Source organism: Oncorhynchus kisutch, linkage group LG8 (genome assembly GCF_002021735.2).
Source record: "Oncorhynchus kisutch isolate 150728-3 linkage group LG8, Okis_V2, whole genome shotgun sequence".
Taxonomy (NCBI): Eukaryota; Metazoa; Chordata; class Actinopteri; order Salmoniformes; family Salmonidae; genus Oncorhynchus; species Oncorhynchus kisutch.
The window spans coordinates 69,303,385-69,326,567 of NC_034181.2; the positions used below are offsets into that span (position 1 = coordinate 69,303,385).

Here is a 23,183-nt window from a genome sequence, read left to right on the forward strand (position 1 = left end):
TCTCCCCCATAGGATTACCCGTTTTGGTTTCAGGTAGAACCCTTTTGGGTTCTTCATGGAACACAAAATGGTTCTACCCAGAACCAAAAAGGGTTCTCCTATGGGGCTCTCTCATTTAGATACCTAGATATCATGCTGTCGGGATGATTTTCAGTGGCAGGGACTGGGAGACTAGTCAGGATCGAGGCAAAGATGAACTGAGCAAAGTACAGAGGGATCCTTGATGAAAACCAGCTCCAGAGCACACAGAACATCCGAGTAGAGCAAAGGTTCACCTTCCAACAGGACCACGACCCTAAGCACACAGCCAAGACAACGCAGGAGTGGCATTGGGACAAGTCTCTGAAAGTTCTTGAGTGGCCCAGCCAGAGCCTGGACTTGAACCCAATAGAACATCTCTAGAGAGACCTGAAAATAGCTGTGCAGCAACGTTCCCCATCTAACCCTACAGAACGTGATAGGATCTGCAGAGAAGAATGGGAGAAACTCCCCAAATACAGGTGTGCCAAGCTTGTAGCATCATATCCAAGAAGACTCGAGGCTGTAATCACTGCCAAAGCTGCTTCAACAAAGTACTGAGTAAAGGCTCTGAATACTTATGTATTTTAATTTTTGATAAGGGAAAAAAACAATTTCATCAATTTTAGAATAAGGCTCTAACATAACAAAATGTGGAAAAAGTCAAGGGGTCTGAATACTTTCCGATGGCACGTACACACTCAAGGCTACACACACTGAGCTATTTTCACATGAGACCTTAGAGTCTCAGCATTCATTCAGTTCACACTGAGTTCAACAGACTGTCTCCAACCCTGGCACACTAAAGACACACACACACACACTCACACACACGAGCCAACTGGACCCACACCCACTGCTGAAAACAGGACACACACACACACACTATTTCTCACACACATCGACGCCAGACTCAAACACTGATGAAAACAGGACATCAGTGCCAAGTGGACACACACACACACCCCAGTGCCAACCAACAGGATTGACTGGAACAGTGGGCCAAGGAGACACTGCCCTCTCTGTTCTGTCTCTCTGGACAGGGCAGTCAACTGGGTTCCTACCTGAATAGTGGAGTACGGGCCAGATAATTTGACAAAACCACTCATATTTTCTATGCTAACACAATGGATTCCAACTTCTACAATCTGTACAGCATTCAAAATTGTCCTGTCAAGATCAAATTTATTCATTTACATGTGTCTTGTGGTTCTACACTATAAGTAAGAAATAACTCAACACTGAAAACCATTCAATAATAACTCAACATTATAAACATGTATTATACTGTATCTCTGACTAGCTGATTCCTTTGAGACAGTTAGTAGTGTCGATACACTAACCATGTCCACTTCCACCTGTGTGACCTCTGACCTCTAATGAGCCCAGGTCCACTTCCTCTCTGAGCCCAGGGAGGAGGTCAGGGGTGATTAGGTGCTAACCCCTCAACTACAGACCATTAACACATCAATCGCAACACCCCCCATCTGCCCCCAAACTCTGAAGCAGGACCCTCTTGCTGTCTCCAGTCCGCTGTAAAAAGAACTTCCCCCAGCCAAGTCCAGGCCAGTCCCACTTAGGGGGGGTGTCAGATCACCTCAAAGTACTGCAGTAGAACTAGAGCACTACAGCAAATACAATTTAACTAGACTCATTCACTCTTTCCACTCAATGACATTCCATACGTTAAGAAAAGGAGAGGGAAAATTAGGTAATTCAGGGAAAGTGTCATTCTCCCTCCTCTATTTTAGTAACTCCTCCCACTCTTCTAGTCGTTCTGCTAGGGGTATTTTTCTAAGTTTGCCTTGTGTATTTTGATCCCTCTGGGCTACTGTCTTGTGCAAACATGGTCGATAGTGTGTGTGTGTGTTTTACTATCCTTGAGGGGACCATTTTGCCGGACTCCACAAGGAAAAAGTACATTTTAGGCTTAAGGGTTAGGGTAACAATTAGGGTTAGAATTAGGGTAAGCGGTTAGGTCTAGCAATTATGGTTAAGTTTAAGGTTAGGGGTTAAAGATAGGGTGAGGTTAAGGATCAGGATTTTGAATAGGAATCAATTGTTTGGTTCCCACAAGGATAGTAAAACAAACGTGTGTGTGTATGTGAGTGTGCGTGTGTGTGTGAGTGTGCGTGTGTGTGTGAGTGTGCGTGCGTGTGCGCGTGTGTATGCGGGCATGTGTGTATGCGTGCATGACATGTGTGTGTGTGTGAGCGCTCATGACTCTGTGTGTGCGTGCATGTGCAACGAGGGACGGGGGACGGAGGACGGTGGGGGGTCATTCCAGGTAGATCAAAGGCTTTAATTTTCCATGACGGTGGCTGTGGGCAGCACAATCTCCCCCTTTCACTGGGTGGGAGAGGTGTGAGGCGTGAGGTATGAGGCTCGCACTATGGTGTCAGGCTGCCTCTGCCTAGCTATAGCCCAGCTAACACAGGAACAGCGGAACAGTGGAGCAGCTGTTAGTGAGGGTGGAGGGATTGAAGGGTGTTCTATTTGGCAGGGGGTATGAGACAACCTCTTTTTGAGTGATGAGGAGTAAGACAGTGAAGACACAAGCATCGGTGGAGAGAGACGGTTCTAAGGCCTCACAAGGCTGTTGAAATCTGGATGTTTCTAGTTGGATCAGTGCTGGGATCTGGGTCATTTGATATAATGTTATAGAGATATCGGCAGGAATGAAGCATGCACTGCAGGCTAATCTCTATCACACACACACACACACCCTGAGCGGTCGACCCCCAGGAGTGTGGTGTCTTCCAGCCTCAGAGAGCTGAATGAAAATCCCCCTTAAGGAGCTGTGAAATAAATCCCCAGAAATAGCTGTGGATTCCATCTGAAACGCCAACCAGTCCGTTACTCTGCCAGCTGTCTACTGGAGAATACAGCCTCTCATGGCTCAATCCTAACTTAAGATATGTACTTGGAACTATAATGTTGTCAATGACATCAATATGATTTATGAATAAGATATGCATGTGTATTTTAAGTTGACCCCTAGACTACTTAAAATGCATAACTAGCATCACTTATGTTGACTATAAAAAAATACAATCATTCAATTGAATGTCATTTATCTGAACTGTAATTTCCTTTATCAAAGCCATAGTTGACTCCGATAATGCGGAGCCAGCCCAGTGTCTGTCAAGCCAAAAGCACAACCCTGTCTGCTGTTTGTGACTATAGAAGTCCTTCTGTCTATGCATTGGTCCAGTGAGTGGGACAGGGGTCTTGTTAGCTGCTCTAGAACGGGGGTTCAAACCTTTTTCACTTGGGGAACCCCTTCTAGCATTGGGGAACATCCAGCAAACCAGTGTGTTCAGACTCTAGCAGACTGACAATGTGTCAAACAGCCCAGGGGGTTAGTCCTTGTAGGAAACACATCAAAATACCAGACCACAAACCCTAAACACAGGCACACACACACACCCACATCACACAGGCAAACACACAAAAACACAGGCAAACACACACCGGCTCACAAACATGCGTACACACTCAGGTACACAAAACACACATACCAACACACTTACACAAACATAACCTTAGAGTTCCATTCTCTCCACAGAGACAGCCCTCCCCTGTGGCCCCCTGGATAATGTAGTATTTCCTGCAGTGACCCTTTATGATGTATCAATGAGAAATGGGATTCCATTCTGCTCTGTTCTCTTTGGCTGGACTACAGATCCCACTACCTCCCCTCCTCTCATCTCCCATCTCTGAGACATAAAGTCCTGTCTCACTGCTCCTCTTCGCTGTTTGTCTTTGACTGCCTATTATCTAGTATTTTCCATCCCTCCCTTTGTCCTTCCTCTCTGCTCCACTGCTTCCAATGCTCTTACAGTGTACGGATATCATAAGTCAATACTAGACGTTCATCCACGTCTGAGGATGTCAGGAGATGATGTGGAAACAGACCAGTAGGGGCAACAGTGAGCGCTGTTACCTTCAAGTAGGTAAACATCTGCCTCTGGTGCAAAAGGTTGAATGTTCAAATCCAGCGAAAGTTGTTTTTGAGATTTTTGTTTCAGGCCTATCCCAAACCTTAACCCTTACCTTAACCACTCAGAGTTAGTGCCTAAACTTAACCTTAAACACTTAGAAACTTGACATTTCTAACACCTTCCAAATTTGACATTTGAGAAACATGGACAAACGTCTAATTCTGACATGAGACTGTGAGAGCTTATTGGTATTTCCGGTCACAACTTGCAGGCTTGTTTTCGAGTTGCTGTGCGTTTTGTTGCTAACCTGTTTTGCTACCTGACAACTTTACGGTTTTCACTTTTTAATTACCGTTCATATATATTATTTTTTTTTCCTCAACTTTTTCACTCCGGACGCTTTATCTGGACACGATTCGTCAGGACCTCCAACAGCCGAAGCTAAGTAGTAACATTAACATGATGACTTCTAATTGCAGCCGCTGTACTCGGCTTACGGCGAGGATAGCTGTGCTGCAAGCCCAGCTTCAGACGCAATCGTTAGGCAAGGGTAATTTCAGTGTAGGAAAGGATGAAATAGCGTCTGTGGCACCAGTAAGTACAGATAGTAGTGTAAATCCCCTGGCACAGTCCCCGCAGCCGGACAACTTTCTCACGGTTTCTGGAAGGAAATGCTGTAGGAACGCTCAACCGGTGTCGCTCATTCAGCCGACAGAAACTTTCAACCGGTTTTCCCCATTAAGCAGCGGGTCGGAGTCAGAGGCCGATTCTTCTCTGGTCTCTACTCCTCCCGTTACGGGGTCTGAGACGCCGAAGCTTCCCACCATTAGCTCTGACAAATTGAAAACTCTAGTCATTGGCGACTCCATTACCCGCAGTATTAGACTTAAAGCGAATCATCCAGCGATCATACACTGTTTACCCGGGGGCAGGGCTACCGACGTTAAGGCTAATCTGAAGATGGTGCTGGCTAAAGCTAAAACTGGCGAGTGTAGAGAGTATAGAGATATTGTTATCCACGTCGGCACCAACGATGTTAGGATGAAACAGTCAGAAATCACTAAGCGCAACATAGCTTCTGCGTGCATATCAGCTAGAAAGATGTGTCGGCATCGAGTAATTGTCTCTGGCCCCCTCCCAGTTAGGGGGAGTGATGAGCTCTACAGCAGAGTCTCACAACTCAATCGCTGGTTGAAAACTGTTTTCTGCCCCTCCCAAAAGTTAGAATTTGTAGATAATTGGCCCTCTTTCTGGGACTCACCCACAAACAGGACCAAGCCTGACCTGCTGAGGAGTGACGGACTCCATCCTAGCTGGAGGGGTGCTCTCATCTTATCTACCAACATAGACAGGGCTCTAACTCCTCTAGCTCCACAATGAAATAGGGTGCAGGCCAGGCAGCAGGCTGTTAGCCAGCCTGCCAGCATAGTGGAGTCTGCCATTAGCACAGTCAGTGTAGTCAGCTCAGCTATCACCATTGAGACCGTGTCTGTGCCTCGACCTAGGTTGGGCAAAACTAAACATGGCGGTGTTCGCCTTAGCAATCTCACTAGGATAAAGACCACCTCCATTCCTGTCATTACTGAAAGAGATCATGATACCTCACATCTCAAAATAGGGCTACTTAATGTTAGATCCCTTACTTCAAAGGCAATTATAGTCAATGAACTAATCACTGATCATAATCTTGATGTGATTGGCCTGACTGAAACATGGCTTAAGCCTGATGAATTTACTGTTTTAAATGAGGCCTCACCTCCTGGCTACACTAGTGACCATATCCCCCGTGCATCCCGCAAAGGCGGAGGTGTTGCTAACATTTACGATAGCAAATTTCAATTTACAAAAAAAAAAATGACATTTTCGTCTTTTGAGCTTCTAGTCATGAAATCTATGCAGCCTACTCAATCACTTTTTATAGCTACTGTTTACAGGCCTCCTGGGCCATATACAGCGTTTCTCACTGAGTTCCCTGAATTCCTATCGGACCTTGTAGTCATAGCAGATAATATTCTAATCTTTGGTGACTTTAATATTCACATGGAAAAGTCCACAGACCCACTCCAAAAGGCTTTCAGAGCCATCATCGACTCAGTGGGTTTTGTCCAACATGTCTCTGGACCCACTCACTGTCACAGTCATACGCTGGACCTAGTTTTGTCCCATGGAATAAATGTGGTGGATCTTAATGTTTTTCCTCATAATCCTGGACTATCGGACCACCATTTTATTACGTTTGCAATTGCAACAAATAATCTGCTTAGACCCCAACCAAGGAACATCAAAAGTCGTGCTATAAATTCACAGACAACACAAAGATTCCTTGATGCCCTTCCAGACTCCCTCTGCCTACCCAAGGACGCCAGAGGACAAAAATCAGTTAACCACCTAACTGAGGATCTCAATCTAACCTTGCGCAATACCCTAGATGCAGTTGCACCCCTAAAAACAAAAAAAATGTCTCATAAGAAACTAGCTCCCTGGTACACAGAAAATACCCGAGCTCTGAAGCAAGCTTCCAGAAAATTGGAACGGAAATGGCGCCACACCAAACTGGAAGTCTTCCGACTAGCTTGGAAGGATGGTACCGTGCAGTACCGTAGAGCCCTTACTGCTGCTCGATCATCCTATTTTTCTAACTTAATTGAGGAAAATAAGAACAATCCGAAATTCCTTTTTAATACTGTCGCAAAGCTAACTAAAAAGCAGCATTCCCCAAGAGAGGATGACTTTCACTTTAGCAGTGATAAATTCATGAACTTCTTTGAGGAAAAGATTATGATTATTAGAAAGCAAATTACGGACTCCTCTTTAAACCTGCGTATTCCTCCAAACCTCAGTTGTCCTGAGTCTGCACAACTCTGCCAGGACCTAGGATCAAGAGAGACGCTCAAGTGTTTTAGTACTATATCTCTTGACACAATGATGAAAATAATCATGGCCTCTAAACCTTCAAGCTGCATACTGGACCCTATTCCAACTAAACTACTGAAAGAGCTGCTTCCTGTGCTTGGCCCTCCTATGTTGAACATAATAAACGGCTCTCTATCCACTGGATGTGTACCAAACTCACTAAAAGTGGCAGTAATAAAGCCTCTCTTGAAAAAGCCAAACCTTGACCCAGAAAATATAAAAAACTATCGGCCTATATCGAATCTTCCATTCCTCTCAAAAATTTTAGAGAAGGCTGTTGCGCAGCAACTCACTGCCTTCCTGAAGACAAACAATGTATACGAAATGCTTCAGTCTGGTTTTAGACCCCATCATAGCACTGAGACGGCACTTGTGAAGGTGGTAAATGACATTTTAATGGCATCGGACCGAGGCTCTGCATCTGTCCTCGTGCTCCTAGACCTTAGTGCTGCTTTTGATACCATCGATCACCACATTCTTTTGGAGAGATTGGAAACCCAAATTGGTCTACACGGACATGTTCTGGCCTGGTTTAGATCTTATCTGTCGGAAAGATATCAGTTTGTCTCTGTGAATGGTTTGTCCTCTGACAAATCAACTGTAAATTTCGGTGTTCCTCAAGGTTCCGTTTTAGGACCACTATTGTTTTCACTATATATTTTACCTCTTGGGGATGTTATTCGAAAACATAATGTAAACTTTCACTGCTATGCGGATGACACAAAGCTGTACATTTCAATGAAACATGGTGAAGCCCCAAAATTGCCCTCGCTAGAAGCATGTGTTTCAGACATAAGGAAGTGGATGGCTGCAAACTTTCTACTATTAAACTCGGACAAAACAGAGATGCTTGTTCTAGGTCCCAAGAAACAAAGAGATCTTCTGTTGAATCTGACAATTAATCTTAATGGTTGTACAGTCGTCTCAAATAAAACTGTGAAGGACCTCGGCGTTACTCTGGACCCTGATCTCTCTTTTGAAGAACATATCAAGACCATTTCGAGGACAGCTTTTTTCCATCTACGTAACATTGCAAAAATCAGAAACTTTCTGTCCAAAAATGATGCAGAAAAATTAATCCATGCTTTTGTCACTTCTAGGTTAGACTACTGCAATGCTCTATTTTCCGGCTACCCGGATAAAGCACTAAATAAACTTCAGTTAGTGCTAAATACGGCTGCTAGAATCCTGACTAGAACCAAAAAATTTGATCATATTACTCCAGTGCTAGCCTCTCTACACTGGCTTCCTGTCAAAGCAAGGGCTGATTTCAAGGTTTTACTGCTAACCTACAAAGCATTACATGGGCTTGCTCCTACCTATCTCTCTGATTTGGTCCTGCCGTACATACCTATACGTACGCTACGGTCACAAGACGCAGGCCTCCTAATTGTCCCTAGAATTTCTAAGCAAACAGCTGGAGGCAGGGCTTTCTCCTATAGAGCTCCATTTTTATGGAACGGTCTGCCTACCCATGTCAGAGACGCAAACTCGGTCTCAACCTTTAAGTCTTTACTGAAGACTCATCTCTTCAGTGGGTCATATGATTGAGTGTAGTCTGGCCCAGGAGTGGGAAGGTGAACGGAAAGGCTCTGGAGCAACGAACCGCCCTTGCTGTCTCTGCCTGGCCGGTTCCCCTCTTTCCACTGGGATTCTCTGCCTCTAACCCTATTACAGGGGCTGAGTCACTGGCTTGCTGGGGCTCTCTCATGCCGTCCCTGGAGGGGGTGCGTCACCTGAGTGGGTTGATTCACTGTTGTGGTCATCCTGTCTGGGTTGGCACCCCCCCCCCCTTGGGTTGTGCCGTGGCGGAGATCTTTGTGGGCTATACTCAGCCTTGTCTCAGGATGGTAAGTTGGTGGTTGAAGATATCCCTCTAGTGGTGTGGGGGCTGTGCTTTGGCAAAGTGGGTGGGGTTATATCCTTCCTGTTTGGCCCTGTCCGGGGGTGTCCTCGGATGGGGCCACAGTGTCTCCTGACCCCTCCTGTCTCAGCCTCCAGTATTTATGCTGCAGTAGTTTATGTGTCGGGGGGCTGGGGTCAGTTTGTTATATCTGGAGTACTTCTCCTGTCCTATTCGGTGTCCTGTGTGAATCTAAGTGTGCGTTCTCTAATTCTCTCCTTCTCTCTTTCTTTCTCTCTCTCGGAGGACCTGAGCCCTAGGACCATGCCCCAGGACTACCTGACATGATGACTCCTTGCTGTCCCCAGTCCACCTGGCCATGCTGCTGTTCCAGTTTCAACTGACCTGAGCCCTAGGACCATGCCCCAGGACTACCTGACATGATGACTCCTTGCTGTCCCCAGTCTACCTGGCCATGCTGCTGCTCCAGTTTCAACTTCCACCTGACTGTGCTGCTGCTCTAGTTTCAACTGTTCTGCCTTATTATTATTCGACCATGCTGGTCATTTATGAACATTGAACATCTTGACCATGTTCTGTTATAATCTCCACCCGGCACAGCCAGAAGAGGACTGGCCACCCCACATAGCCTGGTTCCTCTCTAGGTTTCTTCCTAGGTATTGGCCTTTCTAGGGAGTTTTTCCTAGCCACCGTGCTTCTCCACCTGCATTGCTTGCTGTTTGGGGTTTTAGGCTGGGTTTCTGTACAGCACTTTGAGATATCAGCTGATGTACGAAGGGCTATATAAATAAATTTGATTTGATTTGATTTGATTTGTATAGGTACCACCTCTACCTTTCTATTTCTGATTACCCCCCCCCCCACCCACACACACACACACCCAACCTTCCTGTCAACTCCCCCACCCCAGACTCCCTCTCTCCCTCCCTCCCTCCCCCTCTCCTCTCAGTAATACATCTTTGCAGGCGACAGTGTCACGATGCCAGAATGTTTTTCCTGTGACAGCAAATACCTCCTTCACAGGATATGGGCCGTGCAGTGAGAACATACTCACACACACAGAACACACACACACACACATTCAAATGTATACATCACGGCCACATTTACACACATATAATAACTGACCCCTACATTCATTTCTGAACAGAAACACAGACAGACAATGGCACACTGATTGAGCTCAGACGCAAAAACCTGTCTCCACTTTTCCTACGGGTCAACGATAATCAACCACCCAGAACAGAGCCTCAGCAGACCACCATAGAAAGATACACACACACACACACACACACACACACACACACACACACACACACACACACACACACACACACACACACACACACACACACACACACACACACACACACACACAGGTGTGTGGGTGATCTCTTGTCATCTCTAGGTTGGCTCCACTGAGTGTAGTAGGACATTGATCATCGTGTCATCTCCTTGACTTTAGAAGCAAAAACAACACAACCATACCAGTGACATACTGAGAGTGTTTTCGTTTCCTTAGTCGTCTCTATCATACTTATACTCACAAAGTATTATTTTATTGCCACAAGACAAATAGGCTATTTTAATTTCATTAAAATGTGTTCATCAAAATGGCGTGAAGTTAGGATGGGATTGGCCCCTTGACCTGAAGCCTGGTTGGTTGGATGTGTATAACTCCAATTAGACATTCTGGTGGTCTAGTGGTGGTCTAGTGGTGGTCTAGTGGTGGTCTAGTGGTGGTCTAGTAGTGGTCTAGTAGTGGTCTAGTGGTGGTTTAGTGGTGGTTTAGTGGTGGTTTAGTGGTGGTTTAGTGGTGGTCTAGTGGTGGTTTAGTGGTGGTTTAGTGGTGGTCTAGTGGTGGTCTAGTGGTGGTTTAGTGGTGGTCTAGTAGTGGTTTAGTGGTGGTCTAGTAGTGGTCTAGTGGTGGTCTAGTGGTGGTTTAGTGGTGGTCTAGTGGTGGTTTAGTGGTGGTCTAGTGGTGGTTTAGTGGTGGTCTAGTGGTGGTTTAGTGGTGCTCTAGTGGTGGTCTAGTGGTGGTTTAGTGGTGGTCTAGTAGTGGTCTAGTGGTGGTTTAGTGGTGGTCTAGTAGTGGTCTAGTGGTGGTTTAGTGGTGGTCTAGTAGTGGTCTAGTGGTGGTCTAGTGGTGGTCTAGTGGTGGTCCAGTGGTGGTCTAGTCGTGGTTTAGTGGTGGTTTAGTGGTGGTCTAGTGGTGGTTTAGTGGTGGTTTAGTGGTGGTTTAGTGGTGGTCTAGTGGTGGTCTAGTGGTGGTTTAGTGGTGGTCTAGTGGTTGTTTAGTGGTGGTCTAGTGGTGGTCTAGTGGTGGTTTAGTGGTGGTCTAGTAGTGGTCTAGTGGTGGTTTAGTGGTGGTCTAGTAGTGGGCTAGTGGTGGTCTAGTGGTGGTTTAGTGGTGGTCTAGTGGTGGTTTAGTGGTGGTCTAGTGGTGGTTTAGTGGTGGTCTAGTAGTGGTCTAGTGGTGGTTTAGTGGTGGTCTAGTAGTGTTCTAGTGGTGGTTTAGTGGTGGTCTAGTAGTGGTCTAGTGGTGGTTTAGTGGTGGTCTAGTAGTGGTCTAGTGGTGGTCTAGTGGTGGTCTAGTGGTGGTCTAGTCGTGGTTTAGTGGTGGTTTAGTGGTGGTCTAGTGGTGGTTTAGTGGTGGTTTAGTGGTGGTTTAGTGGTGGTCTAGTGGTGGTTTAGTGGTTGTCTAGTGGTGGTCTAGTGGTGGTTTAGTGGTGGTTTAGTGGTGGTTTAGAAGTGGTCTAGTGGTGGTCTAGTGGTGGTCTAGTGGTGGTCTAGTGGTGGTCTAGTGGTGGTCTACAGAGTCTGACAGGGAAGTCAGAGGTCACGTTCAACATGCATTTTACACTCAAGGAGCATGTTAACCATCCATCCAGCTTGCGTGTGTGTGTGTGTCAAATGAAATTGTATTTGTCACATGAGCCGAATACAACAGGTGTAGACTTTACAGTGAAATGCTTACGAGCCCTTTCCCAACAATGCAGAGTTCAAAAGTAAGACAAATGGAGGTAACATGTACATGTAGGTAGGGGTAAAAGTGACTAGGCAATTAGGATAGATCGTTAACAGAGTAGCAGCAGTGTGTGTGTGTGTGTGTGTGTGTGCGTGTGTGTGTGCGTGTTGGAGTCTACTATATTAAACGCAGACAGTAGCAGTAGCAGCTCTCATTTCGTGGGCTAATTTAGACCTTATTGAGATCTTAACGAGGAATCGGACAGGAAGACCTCATTTTAACAAGGTACATTAAATGACACACATGCACATATGCACGCAACACACACCACAGTGCAGGTACTCATCAGTAGGTGAAGGCAGGTGCATATGCAGAACCCAGCCCCTCCCTCTACCGTTATACAATGTAACTTGATTATGCCATTCTTAGTGCAAATATCTAAAAATGAAAAAGACCTAGCTAAAAGACAAAGTCAACCCGTTCCTTTGTGGTTCATTTTCTCATCCCTTCTCTACATATTCACCCCGTTTTTCTCCCACACTTTCTCCTCCCTCTGCTTTTAGAGATAAAGGAGGAAGGAGGAGAGAGGGAAGGAGAGGGCAAGAGAGAGCACAGAGGAGAGGGAAGAAAAGAGGGAAGGGGTGAGAAGGAGAAGGGGGGTGGGGGTGGGGTCAGGGGAAACAGATGGGTTCTCCTCTGGTGACATGAGAGCGATGACAGTTCTTCTCTGGGGCAGATAGCGTCTCACTGGAGGACACGGCACCTGTTTCTCCCAGGCCCCCATCGCCCCCTTTCAGCCCCTCTCACACCCCGGCTCTCTCACACACACTCAGCCCCTCTAAGCACTTCCTCAGCCATGAGGTCATTGCCTGGCCCAGGCCAAAAACAGCTCTGTCACCTGCACCCCCTCAGACTCCTCAAATCCCTCACATACCACGACACCATTACCCCCCACACCAAATAATCCTCATTATCCCCCACACCAAGTAAGCCTCATTACCCCCCCACACCAAGTAAGCCTCATTAACCCCCACACCAAGTAAGCCTCATTACCCCCCCACACCAAGTAAGCCTCATTACCCCCCCACACCAAGTAAGCCTCATTACCCCCCCACACCAAGTAAACCTCATTATCCCCCACACCAAGTAAGCCTCATTACCCCCCCACACCAAGTAAGCCTCATTACCCCCCCACACCAAGTAAGCCTCATTACCCCCCCACACCAAGTAAGCCTCATTACACCCCACACCAAGTAAGCCTCATTACCCCCCCACACCAAGTAAGCCTCATTACCCCCCCCACACCAAGTAAGCCTCATTACCCCCCCACACCAAGTAAGCCTCATTACCCCCCACACCAAGTAAACCTCATTATCCCCCACACCAAGTAAGCCTCATTACCCCCCCACACCAAGTAAGCCTCATTACCCCCCCACACCAAGTAAGCCTCATTACCCCACCACACCAAGTAAGCCTCATTACCCCCCCACACCAAGTAAGCCTCATTACCCCCTACACCAAGTAAACCTCATTATCCCCCACACCAATTAAGCCTCATTACCCCCACACCAAATAAGACTCATTATCCCCCACACCAAGTAAGCCTCATTTCCCCCCTACACCAAGTAAGCCTCATTACCCCCCCACACCAAGTAAGCCTCATTACCCCCCCACACCAAGTAAGCCTCATTACCCCCCCACACCAAGTAAGCCCGGGATTCTCCGGGATTCTGATCTAGCTTTGTCTCTGAGGGTGTGATCTGATATTAGTTACATATCTGATGAGCACAGAAAAACAGAGTGTACTAGACAGAGAAAGAGAGAGGTGCAAACTGAGCTGCACTTCCTAATCTCATGACAAATGTATGACCATATTAAAGAAACATTTTTCCCTCAGACTACACAGTGCCAAAGAATTCAAAAACAAACCCAATTTTGATAAACTTCCATATCTACTGGGTGAAATACCACAGTGTGCCATCACAGCAGTAAGATTTGTGACCTGTTGCCACAAGAAAATGGCAACCAGTGAAGAACAAACACCATTGTAAATACATTAAATACATATTTATGTTTATTTTCTTCCCCTTTTGTACTTTAACTATTTGCACATCGTTACAACACTGTATATAGACATAATATGACATTTGAAATGTCATTATTCTTTTGGAACTTTTGTGAGTGTAATGTTTACTGTTCATTTTTATTGTTTATTTCACTTTTGTTTGTTATCTACTTCACTTACTTTGCAATGTTAACATGTGTTTTCCATGCCAATAAAGCCCTTAAATTGAGAGAGAGAGAGAGAGAGAGAGAGTAAGAGTACAGGACAGCTGAACGACCTCCACGGGGGTTCTTACAACAATAAAATGAATCACACGCAGAGAATGATCATCTTTGATTCTGAGGTTGAGCATCACTCTGTTTCACACTGTAAATATTGCTCTGTTGAGTAGCATCACTCTTTTTCACACTGTAAATATTGCTCTGTTGAGTAGCATCACTCTGTTTCACACTGTAAATATTGCTCTGTTGAGTAGCATCTCTGTTTCACACTGTAAATATTGCTCTGTTGAGTAGCATCTCTCTGTTTCACACTGTAAATATTGCTCTGTTGAGTAGCATCACTCTGTTTCGCACTGTAAATATTGCTCTGTTGAGTAGCATCTCTGTTTCACACTGTAAATATTGCCCTGTTGAGTAGCATCACTCTGTTTCACACTGTAAATATTGCTCTGTTGAGTAGCATCACTCTAAACATACATTCTTGCAGCGTGAGAAAAAGTATTGTGTGATTCCTTCATCAACTCTAGTCCCAACAGTGTACCTTAATGAAGACCTTGTTCCTATACTTTATCTCTCCCTCTTCTTTCCCTCCACTCTACCTCCTCTCTCCCTCCTCTCTCCCTGTTCTCTTCTTCCTCTCCTCCCTCCCTCCACTCTACCTCCTCTCTCCCTCCTCTCTCCCTGTTCTCTTCCTCCTCTCCTCCCTCCCTCCACTCTACCTCCTCTCTCCCTCCTCTCTACCTCCTCTCTCCCTCCACTCTACCTCCTCTCTCCCTCCTCTCTCCCTCTTCTCCTCCCTCCCTCCACTCTACCTCCTCTCTCCCTCCTCTCTCCATCTTCTCTTCCTCCTCTCCTCCCTCCCTCCACTCTACCTCCTCTCTACTCTTCCTCCACATCTGCAGTCCCACTTTAATCACACACTTCAACTAACCGCTAACACATCTGACTCCAATAATCAACTAATCATGATCTTCATTTTAGAATGCAATTAGAGGTTACTTCAGTAGGTGGTTTTCACAGTGCTATATGACCTGACAAAGATCCAACTCGGATCAAAAACATTGTCTTTTTTGTGCGTCTGATTAAATCACCATGGGAGCCTACCAGAGTTGCAGACATAGCTTTTTCTTTGATACATTCATCTCGGTAGCAGTTGTGTAATTAGTAGCAACAGCAACTGCTGCTGTGGCCTCCGTGGAACAAGGTCTATCGCTACAAGTTCATCTACAAGACCTATTCTCCTTTTTCCATTCATTTATTCATGAGAGATAGTAGAGGTCTGGTTCTGTGAAGACCTCCATCTGGACCACATAGACTGGACTTCCAGGAACAGCAACAGCAGCACTGAATCAGCCACTGCATGATTACACACACACACACACACACACACACACACACACACACACACACACACACACACACACACACACACACACACACACACACACACACACACACACACACACACACACACACACACACACACACTACAGTAAGACTGACACATGACTGGATGAGTCTAGCCTCCGCTCTATATTTACACTGGATAGAGCAGGATTTATTAAACAGACATGATCATTACACCACACTGTCTAATAGAGAGTTCACAGCTGTTCCTGACACAGAGGAAACTGTTATTATCATTAGTGGATATCAGCCATCTCTAGTTGATCTGATAAAGGATACAATCTGTAGTAGCCTCGCACACACACACACACACACACACACACAGCGCTGACGTATGGAATCCTGTATACAGTCAAAACAATGTAAAAAACCAACAGACCTGGTCAGAAACACACACATGTAAACACACAAGAAGAAAAGGAGGCCAGTGGTGTCCTTGAAATGCCCCCGGTCTTTCAGTGTTATTTACTGTTAGTTTATCTAACGACGGGCTCCGATGCTGTATGGATCCCCTGCTAACACTGCTCACTCCCCTGCCAGTCAGAGAGCTAAAGGAACACACACACAGGTGTGCGCACACACACACACACACACACAACCATAACACTCGAGAACACACCAACTCTCACTTCTCCCTGTTTCAGAGCAGCTTTCCCATAATGGGGGAGAATAGCAATAACAGCAGTGAACACTGGTCCATAATAAACCCCACCTACACACACAGAGAGGCACGGGCGCACTTAAAGGACTGAAATAATCCACCTATACACACAGACAGGCACGGGCGCACTTAATTATTATACGACTGAAATCATCCACAAACATCAAGTTAGGTTACACAAACCAATAGCTAACAGACATGAACAAGCACACAATCTACTGAAAAGGATGCATACTACACCACTAAAATATACAACACACCCACAATAGTCAACTTTTAGCATCAAACAAACATCTGCACACTTCCTGGAAACCCCTGTGGCTCAGCCGAGTAGCGTGGTGCTGCGGACCGCATACAAACTGCTCCTGTGGAGCTGTGAAGTGAAAAGACCGAAACCTGTGTCTTACCTTGTGTCTGGGGCGTGATGTAGGGGGAGGTGACTCTGTCTCTGTCCTCCCGTCTCCCTGTCCCTCCCCGTCCCTGTCTCTCTCCTGCTGCATGCTCTGTCCCGCCAGCACCATGGACTTACATTCAACACACGAGCCAATCACCAGCTTCCTCCCATCATCCACGAGAAGGGTGCGGCGCCCGCGTGGGGCGTACAGGAACACAGGCAGCCTGGCCACTGTGACCGCACACAGCCCCCCCTGACGCCTCTGCTCCTGTCTGCAGAAGAAGCACACAAAGGCCTCGCAGCTGTACTGTCTGGCCCAGGGAGAGCTGGCCGGCTGGGGGGTGGAGGAGGCTGGGCCTGGGGCTGTAGAGCTGGAGGTGGCAGAACCCTGGCTCTCATGTTGAGCCCACTGGGCATGCAGGTCATGATAGCAGAGGGCACAGGCTGACACCAGGCCGGTGGCATCGGCAGGTTTGGCGCGGGGAGCGGGGGGGTGGATGGTGAGGAAGGGAAAGAAGGGCTCTCTCTCTCCACAGCGCCCGGGAGGGTTGACATGGAGTTGGAACTCCCCCCCGACCCCTAGCTCTGCCCCACACAGGTAACACACTGATACAGACGCACTATGGCCAGAGGAAGAGGAGGACACCCCCTTTTGGGAATGGGCCAGTCCAGCTCCACCCGTGGCCAGCACTGCGTGGTACCTCCCCAGGAAGGAGGTGACAGAGGTGATGAGGTCCTCACTGAGGCTGAGGCGGTACGCCCCCCAGATCTCCTCCAGGATGGCGTAGCATGGAGGACAGCAGTGCACCCGGCCGTTCCTCACTCCCTGGGCACCAGGCGGGCACGGCAGCAGGTTGATGAAGGGGAAATACATGGCACCGCGGGCTTTGCCCACGCCGGCCCGTGCATATGCCACCCTCACATCCCGCCCGCACTCCTGGCCACAGAGGAAACAGGCCTCACAGGAAGCCTGAGATTTAGGTAGGCGGTCCGGGGGCTCTGAGGGGTGCCTTTCCTGGGGAGTGAGGTAGGGAGGGTGGCCCGAGGCTGGTGCAGGGGTGGAGGAGCCCTGGTTGAGGGGGACCACGTAGAGGCGCTGGAGAACGGGCACGTCGGCCAGCTGGAAGCCCTGCCACTGCTGCATGAGGGAGGTGTGGCAGCTGGCACAGACCAGGGTGGTGCCCCCCGGGGTGAGGGGCATGGCGCCAGGGGGAGGGCTGTGTAACCACAGGAAGGGGAAGAAGGGCTCGCTGGCTGCCCTCTCCTGCTTCTGCACAGACACACGGAACCTCCCGCCCTGCCACATCCCGCTGCCACAGATGTAACACACACACTCCTCGGGACTGGTACTCCTGTTGGCATCACCACTGGCACCACTCTGGTGCATGGCAATGACTCTCCCGGCAGCGTCCCTGGGTGGTCTCAGCAGGGCCAATACCCTCTCTCTGCTGCTGCCAGCTGCTTCAAACACCTCGCGGTCGTCGTCACTGGTTATATTGATCTCATGGTCGTTGTCAGAGTTGTCAGAGGCTGTAAACCTACCCGGAACACTTTCTCTAGGTGCTGCTGCGTCGCGCCTAGAGGTGACAGTGGTGCCAATGGGTGATAGCCCGTCGGCAGCGTCAGCGAGATCCTCTCCTTTCTGGTGGAATATGAGGGAGGGATGCCTGGTTAAGCTACAGCTGCTGTCAGCAGCGCGTTGGAGAGGGCGCGGGTCAGCGTGTCTGACATTCCCCTCCGCTAGCCACTGCCTGCTGCGCATAATGATCCCGTTGTCCTGCACAGGTGTGTCGACGTGAGAGCTGTCATAGTATCTCTGGGACACAATCTCTTGGGACAGAGATACTGATGATTGAGAGACATGATTCATAATTTTAGCACCGCGCCTGGACGGCATGGCACTATCCGATTTCGGCGAGTCCTGTGCCTGGTAGACACCAACCGGATAGCGAATAGCCCGTTGAGAGTCAGGGCTGTTTTTAACACTGATAACACTGTTGTTGTTCTTCCTGCTACCGTCTCTGGGAGTTTTGCTGCTGTTGGCAGATGTTTTGTACTTCTCCTTGCTCACACCGGCGCGGTCTACTAAATCCAGTTCTTGGTCTGACATGTTGTCGTTTTCCGAGAAAGAGGAGAAATCTGACTCGTTCCCGTCGTAATTCTGGCTGCTGACACTGATTCTCCTCTCCAGGTCATAGGAGATGTTCCACTCCTGTGGTATCCGCCGAGAGTCGCACTGGTACGGCCTCTTCAGCCAGTACATACGCTTCTCTATGGGTGTCCTAGTCCGCTCGAATGAGTTCCACTGCTCCCCCAGAAAGCAGTGGCACACGGCGCACACCGTAGCGTGTCCATCCGGGCTGACTTCACATGCCCCTGGCGCTGGCTCTTGGTTTTGTAAAAACGGGAAAAACGGACCATTCTCTTTCGGATATTTCACTTGTAATCTCAATTCTTTTCCGGGCGAAACGCCGCTTCCACAAATAAAACAGTGAACCAATCCTATCCCATTCCGATCAGCCCTGGAAGTGTTGCCATGCGATGGGCTCTCGTCCCCGGGCATTATTGCAGCCATGAATCGGTGTTTCCGAGATATCGGTATTAAATCCTTGTCACCGGGGTCATTCATAGTTCTAAAAACACCCCAGACTACATGACATAATACCAAAAGCGCAATTCATTCTAACAAACTCATACCTTCTTTACAAAAGTAGGCTATGCAACAAGACAGCGTATCGCGTTCAGCCTACTCACGGTGAATAGATAGCCGATAGCCCATTGAAACTGCAGCACTGCAGAACAGGCAGCGAACCGTAGACTAAATTCCTGGCTCTCAAGTATTCCGTTAGAGATAATCTATTCAAACCGTCCATGAAACATTGAGCAGAAACGCAGTGTCTCTAGTCCGCAGTATAGGACAGCGAACCCGATGGTAATGTGAGAAGAAAACTCTTGTTAGAATCACGGGTCACCTCTCCTACGAACTTTCCTGCGCTCTGAAAACTTTGGCTGTTAACTCGCTCACACTGTACACAGCGCCATCTCCAATTCACTGGATCACTTTTCAGATACCCTCGCCTCTGCTCCCCCATAGTCAAGCCCTCTCAGCAGAACTAACTGATAAAAGAGGGTCTCATAATTTTTTATCCAAATTACGTATCTGTTGAAGAAAAAGTTCAACGTAATCATATCTTATCAAGCAATACTGTGTAGGCCTATTGATGTTCAGATCCAGTGTGATTAGAATAGCCCTAGCTTATAATTAGAGTAGGTATTGGTTTTAAACTGCTATACCCAGTGATAACATTTTCACACGTAATGCATAGACGCCATTATTGATATATGGAAATATTTTACGCACATTGAAATTACACACGCCAGAAACCAGGCTACATATTGCATTGCACGACTTCCCATGTAATAGCTGCCATGTAAATATAGACGTTATGCTAAATGTTACAAACTATTCATTTAATTACAATAGGTTGTATCGCCATAATAAACAGCCAGAAGAATTTACTAGAGAAAGAAAAGACTTGTAAGGCAGCAGGATCCTGAGGTGAACAATGTGTGCCATTGTTCAAGCATTTGTGAGAGCTGTGCAAGATGCATGACACATTGAAACAGAATCTGTATCTGTTCTTAAAACAGAATCATTATAACAACCACAGGCAGTCAAAATCTTGAAAACATTTATCTGAAATATGTTTGCTTCTTCCAATTCTCCCGAATGTCTCTTTCATTGCAGGAATAAGTGGTGCAGCTCAAACAGAATGGCTCTTGTATTTTGTCTATGGCTGTTAGCTGTATTGTACAGTTCCCACTTGTCCTGGATCCTCAGGGGACGGCTGTGGGGTGCAGCCCCACTAGCCACACCTGTTTTGGGGATTAAGTTCAGCCTAGCCCCCCTCTACCATGCATGGATGGAAGACCTTGACAGGGACCACACAGTCTGGTGTCAGACAAGCCCCTTTAGATCTCAGCAAGCAATGTGCAGGACTAATTCACATTCACAGAGATAAAAACAATCATGCATGAACACACACACATGGATGAAGAGAACATGTTGTATGTGGAGCAGTTCAGTAAGTTGGAACGCAGCCAACGGATGCCACACTGCAACAAAAGGCTAAAAGGACTTTGAGACATGAAAGTACATGCGCAAGCACACACACACACACGCACGCACACACACACACACACACACACACACGCACGCGCACGCACACACACACACACACACACAGAGCTCTTTCTCTCACACGCACACACACACACACAGAGCTCTTTCTCTCACACACACACACACACACACACACACACACACAGAGCTCTTTCTCTCTCACACACACACACACACACACACACACACACACACACAGAGCTCTTTCTCTCACACACACACACACACACAGAGCTCTTTCTCTCACACACACAGAGCTCTTTCTCTCACACACACACACACACACACACACACACACACACACACACACACACACACACACACACACACACACACACACACACACACACACACACACACACACACACACACACACACACACACACACACACACACACACACACACACACACACACACACACACAGAGCTCTTTCTCTCACACACACACACAGAGCTCTTTCTCTCTCTCTCACACACACACACCCCTTCGGACTCCCCAGTGCAAACCAGTTAACTCAAACTCACACCAGTGTAGCATAATAACAATAACACACATAAACAGTAACGACAGTCAATCCAGCTGTGTGTCTGTAACTAGCCTACAATGTGCCAGCTCTGCTCCTGTAAGCAGTCACAGTCCTCATCTCTTTAAGAGCCACCCTGAGGCTGCTTCCCTTCTCCATTAATCTTAATGACACCACAGTGCTTCTCTCTTTGTCTGCCTCCCTGTTCTGCTCCAGCTTCTCCAACATGGCAACACATCCAGCTCTTACTCAGACACACCAGATCTTCTCTCTTTGTCTGCCTCCCTGTTCTGCTCCAGCTTCTCCAACATGGCAACACATCCAGCTCTTACTCTGACACACCAGATCTTCTCTCTTTGTCTGCCTCCCTGTTCTGCTCCAGCTTCTCCAACATGGCAACACATCCAGCTCTTACTCTGACACACCAGATCTTCTCTCTTTGTCTGCCTCCCTGTTCTGCTCCAGCTTCTCCAACATGGCAACACATCCAGCTCTTACTCTGACACACCAGATCTTCTCTCTTTGTCTGCCTCCCTGTTCTGCTCCAGCTTCTCCAACATGGCAACACATCCAGCTCTTACTCAGACACACCAGATCTTCTCTTTTTGTCTGCCTCCCTGTTCTGCTCCAGCTTCTCCAACATGGCAACACATCCAGCTCTTACTCTGACACACCAGATCTTCTCTCTTTGTCTGCCTCCCTGTTCTGCTCCAGCTTCTCCAACATGGCAACACATCCAGCTCTTACTCTGACACACCAGATCGTCTCTCTTTTTGACTTCCTGTTCTTCTAAATCTTCTCCAACCTGGCAACCCAACCAGATATTAATAATCACACCACAGTGCATCTCTCTGAGTGACTGGCTGTCTCCCAGTCATTTGGAAGACATCTCCCTCCCGGGTTCTGCTTGCTTCCCTCCAAACTGGCAACCAACTGGTCAGAATGACACCCAGCTCCTCTGTGATTGCCTCCCTGTCCCACAGACATGACTCCCTGTTCCGCTCACTTCCCTCCAACATGGCAAAAGAGTTGTGTCAGTGAACAGAGGCTCTGTGGTTTTGGAAGTCGTTTGCTTCCCTGCTGAAGCCCTCCCACGAGGAAAAGTGTGTGTGTTTGTGTGTGTACACAGTAATGACTGTCAATCAATTATGCACATTGAAATTACAAACGCCACAAATTAACCACGAGGAAAAGTGTATGTGTGTTTTCCCTACCACAGACCCTAAGAAGACAGGTGGGAATCTTCAGAACAGGAGGAGTCCGTTCTAACTCAACATTCTCTCATGGAGATGTGACATGATTCGTTAACTGTGAGTGTTCATCTCCCAATCTGCTCTCTGCTGGGAAGCTCCCTGAGAGACACTGCAGAATGACATCATCATCTTTTAATATACATTCATTGATTCGTTATTAATGTATTTGTTGTTTCATTCTTTTATTCATTCACTCACTCTATCAGGGTTGGGGGTCAATTCCATCTTAATTCCAGTCAATTCAGGAAGCACACTAAAATTAAAATTCTCTTCAATGCTTTTCAATGAGGGTTAGTTCACTTTCTGAATTGACTGGAATTTAAATGGAATTGAACCCAACCCTGCTATCCAGTACCACTCAATCTTATTTATACATGCATTCATTCATTTGTTCATTCATTCAAATATTCAATTTGTTTTTCACTAACTCATTCATTCGCTTCTTCCCATTCCCTCAAAAACTAGCAGGTTGATATTTATTGTCATTAATCTTGCCCTGGAGGCAGAACTAAGTGATTTCTGCTAGATGGGCCAGCTGGAACGTCAAAATTGGCTATATTGTAAAAATGTATGAAAACAAAAATGTACTTTTTGGTCCTAATTTAAGGTTAGGGTTAGGCATTAAAGTTAGCAGTGTGGTTAAGGTTAGGGTTAAGGTTAGGTTTAAAATCAGATTTTATGACTTTGTGGCTGTGTAATCTAGTGACCACTCCTCAAAGATGCGTCCAGGGCAGGATTCATGACAATACAGAGCCTTCAGAAAGTAT

General features: G+C 47.1%; 1 protein-coding gene across 1 annotated transcript in view; it reads right to left on the reverse strand.

Annotated features, from left to right (window-relative positions):
* The window catches only part of gse1b (Gse1 coiled-coil protein b), a 416,891-nt gene extending 397,458 nt beyond the window's left edge, over nt 1–19,433 (reverse strand). Inside the window, exon 1 of the mRNA XM_031831040.1 lies at nt 16,469–19,433. Coding sequence (XP_031686900.1) covers nt 16,469–19,084 — 2,616 coding nt within the window. The 5' untranslated portion in view covers nt 19,085–19,433. The remainder of the gene's footprint in view (nt 1–16,468) is intronic.
* Between the last annotated feature and the right edge of the window lie 3,750 nt (nt 19,434–23,183).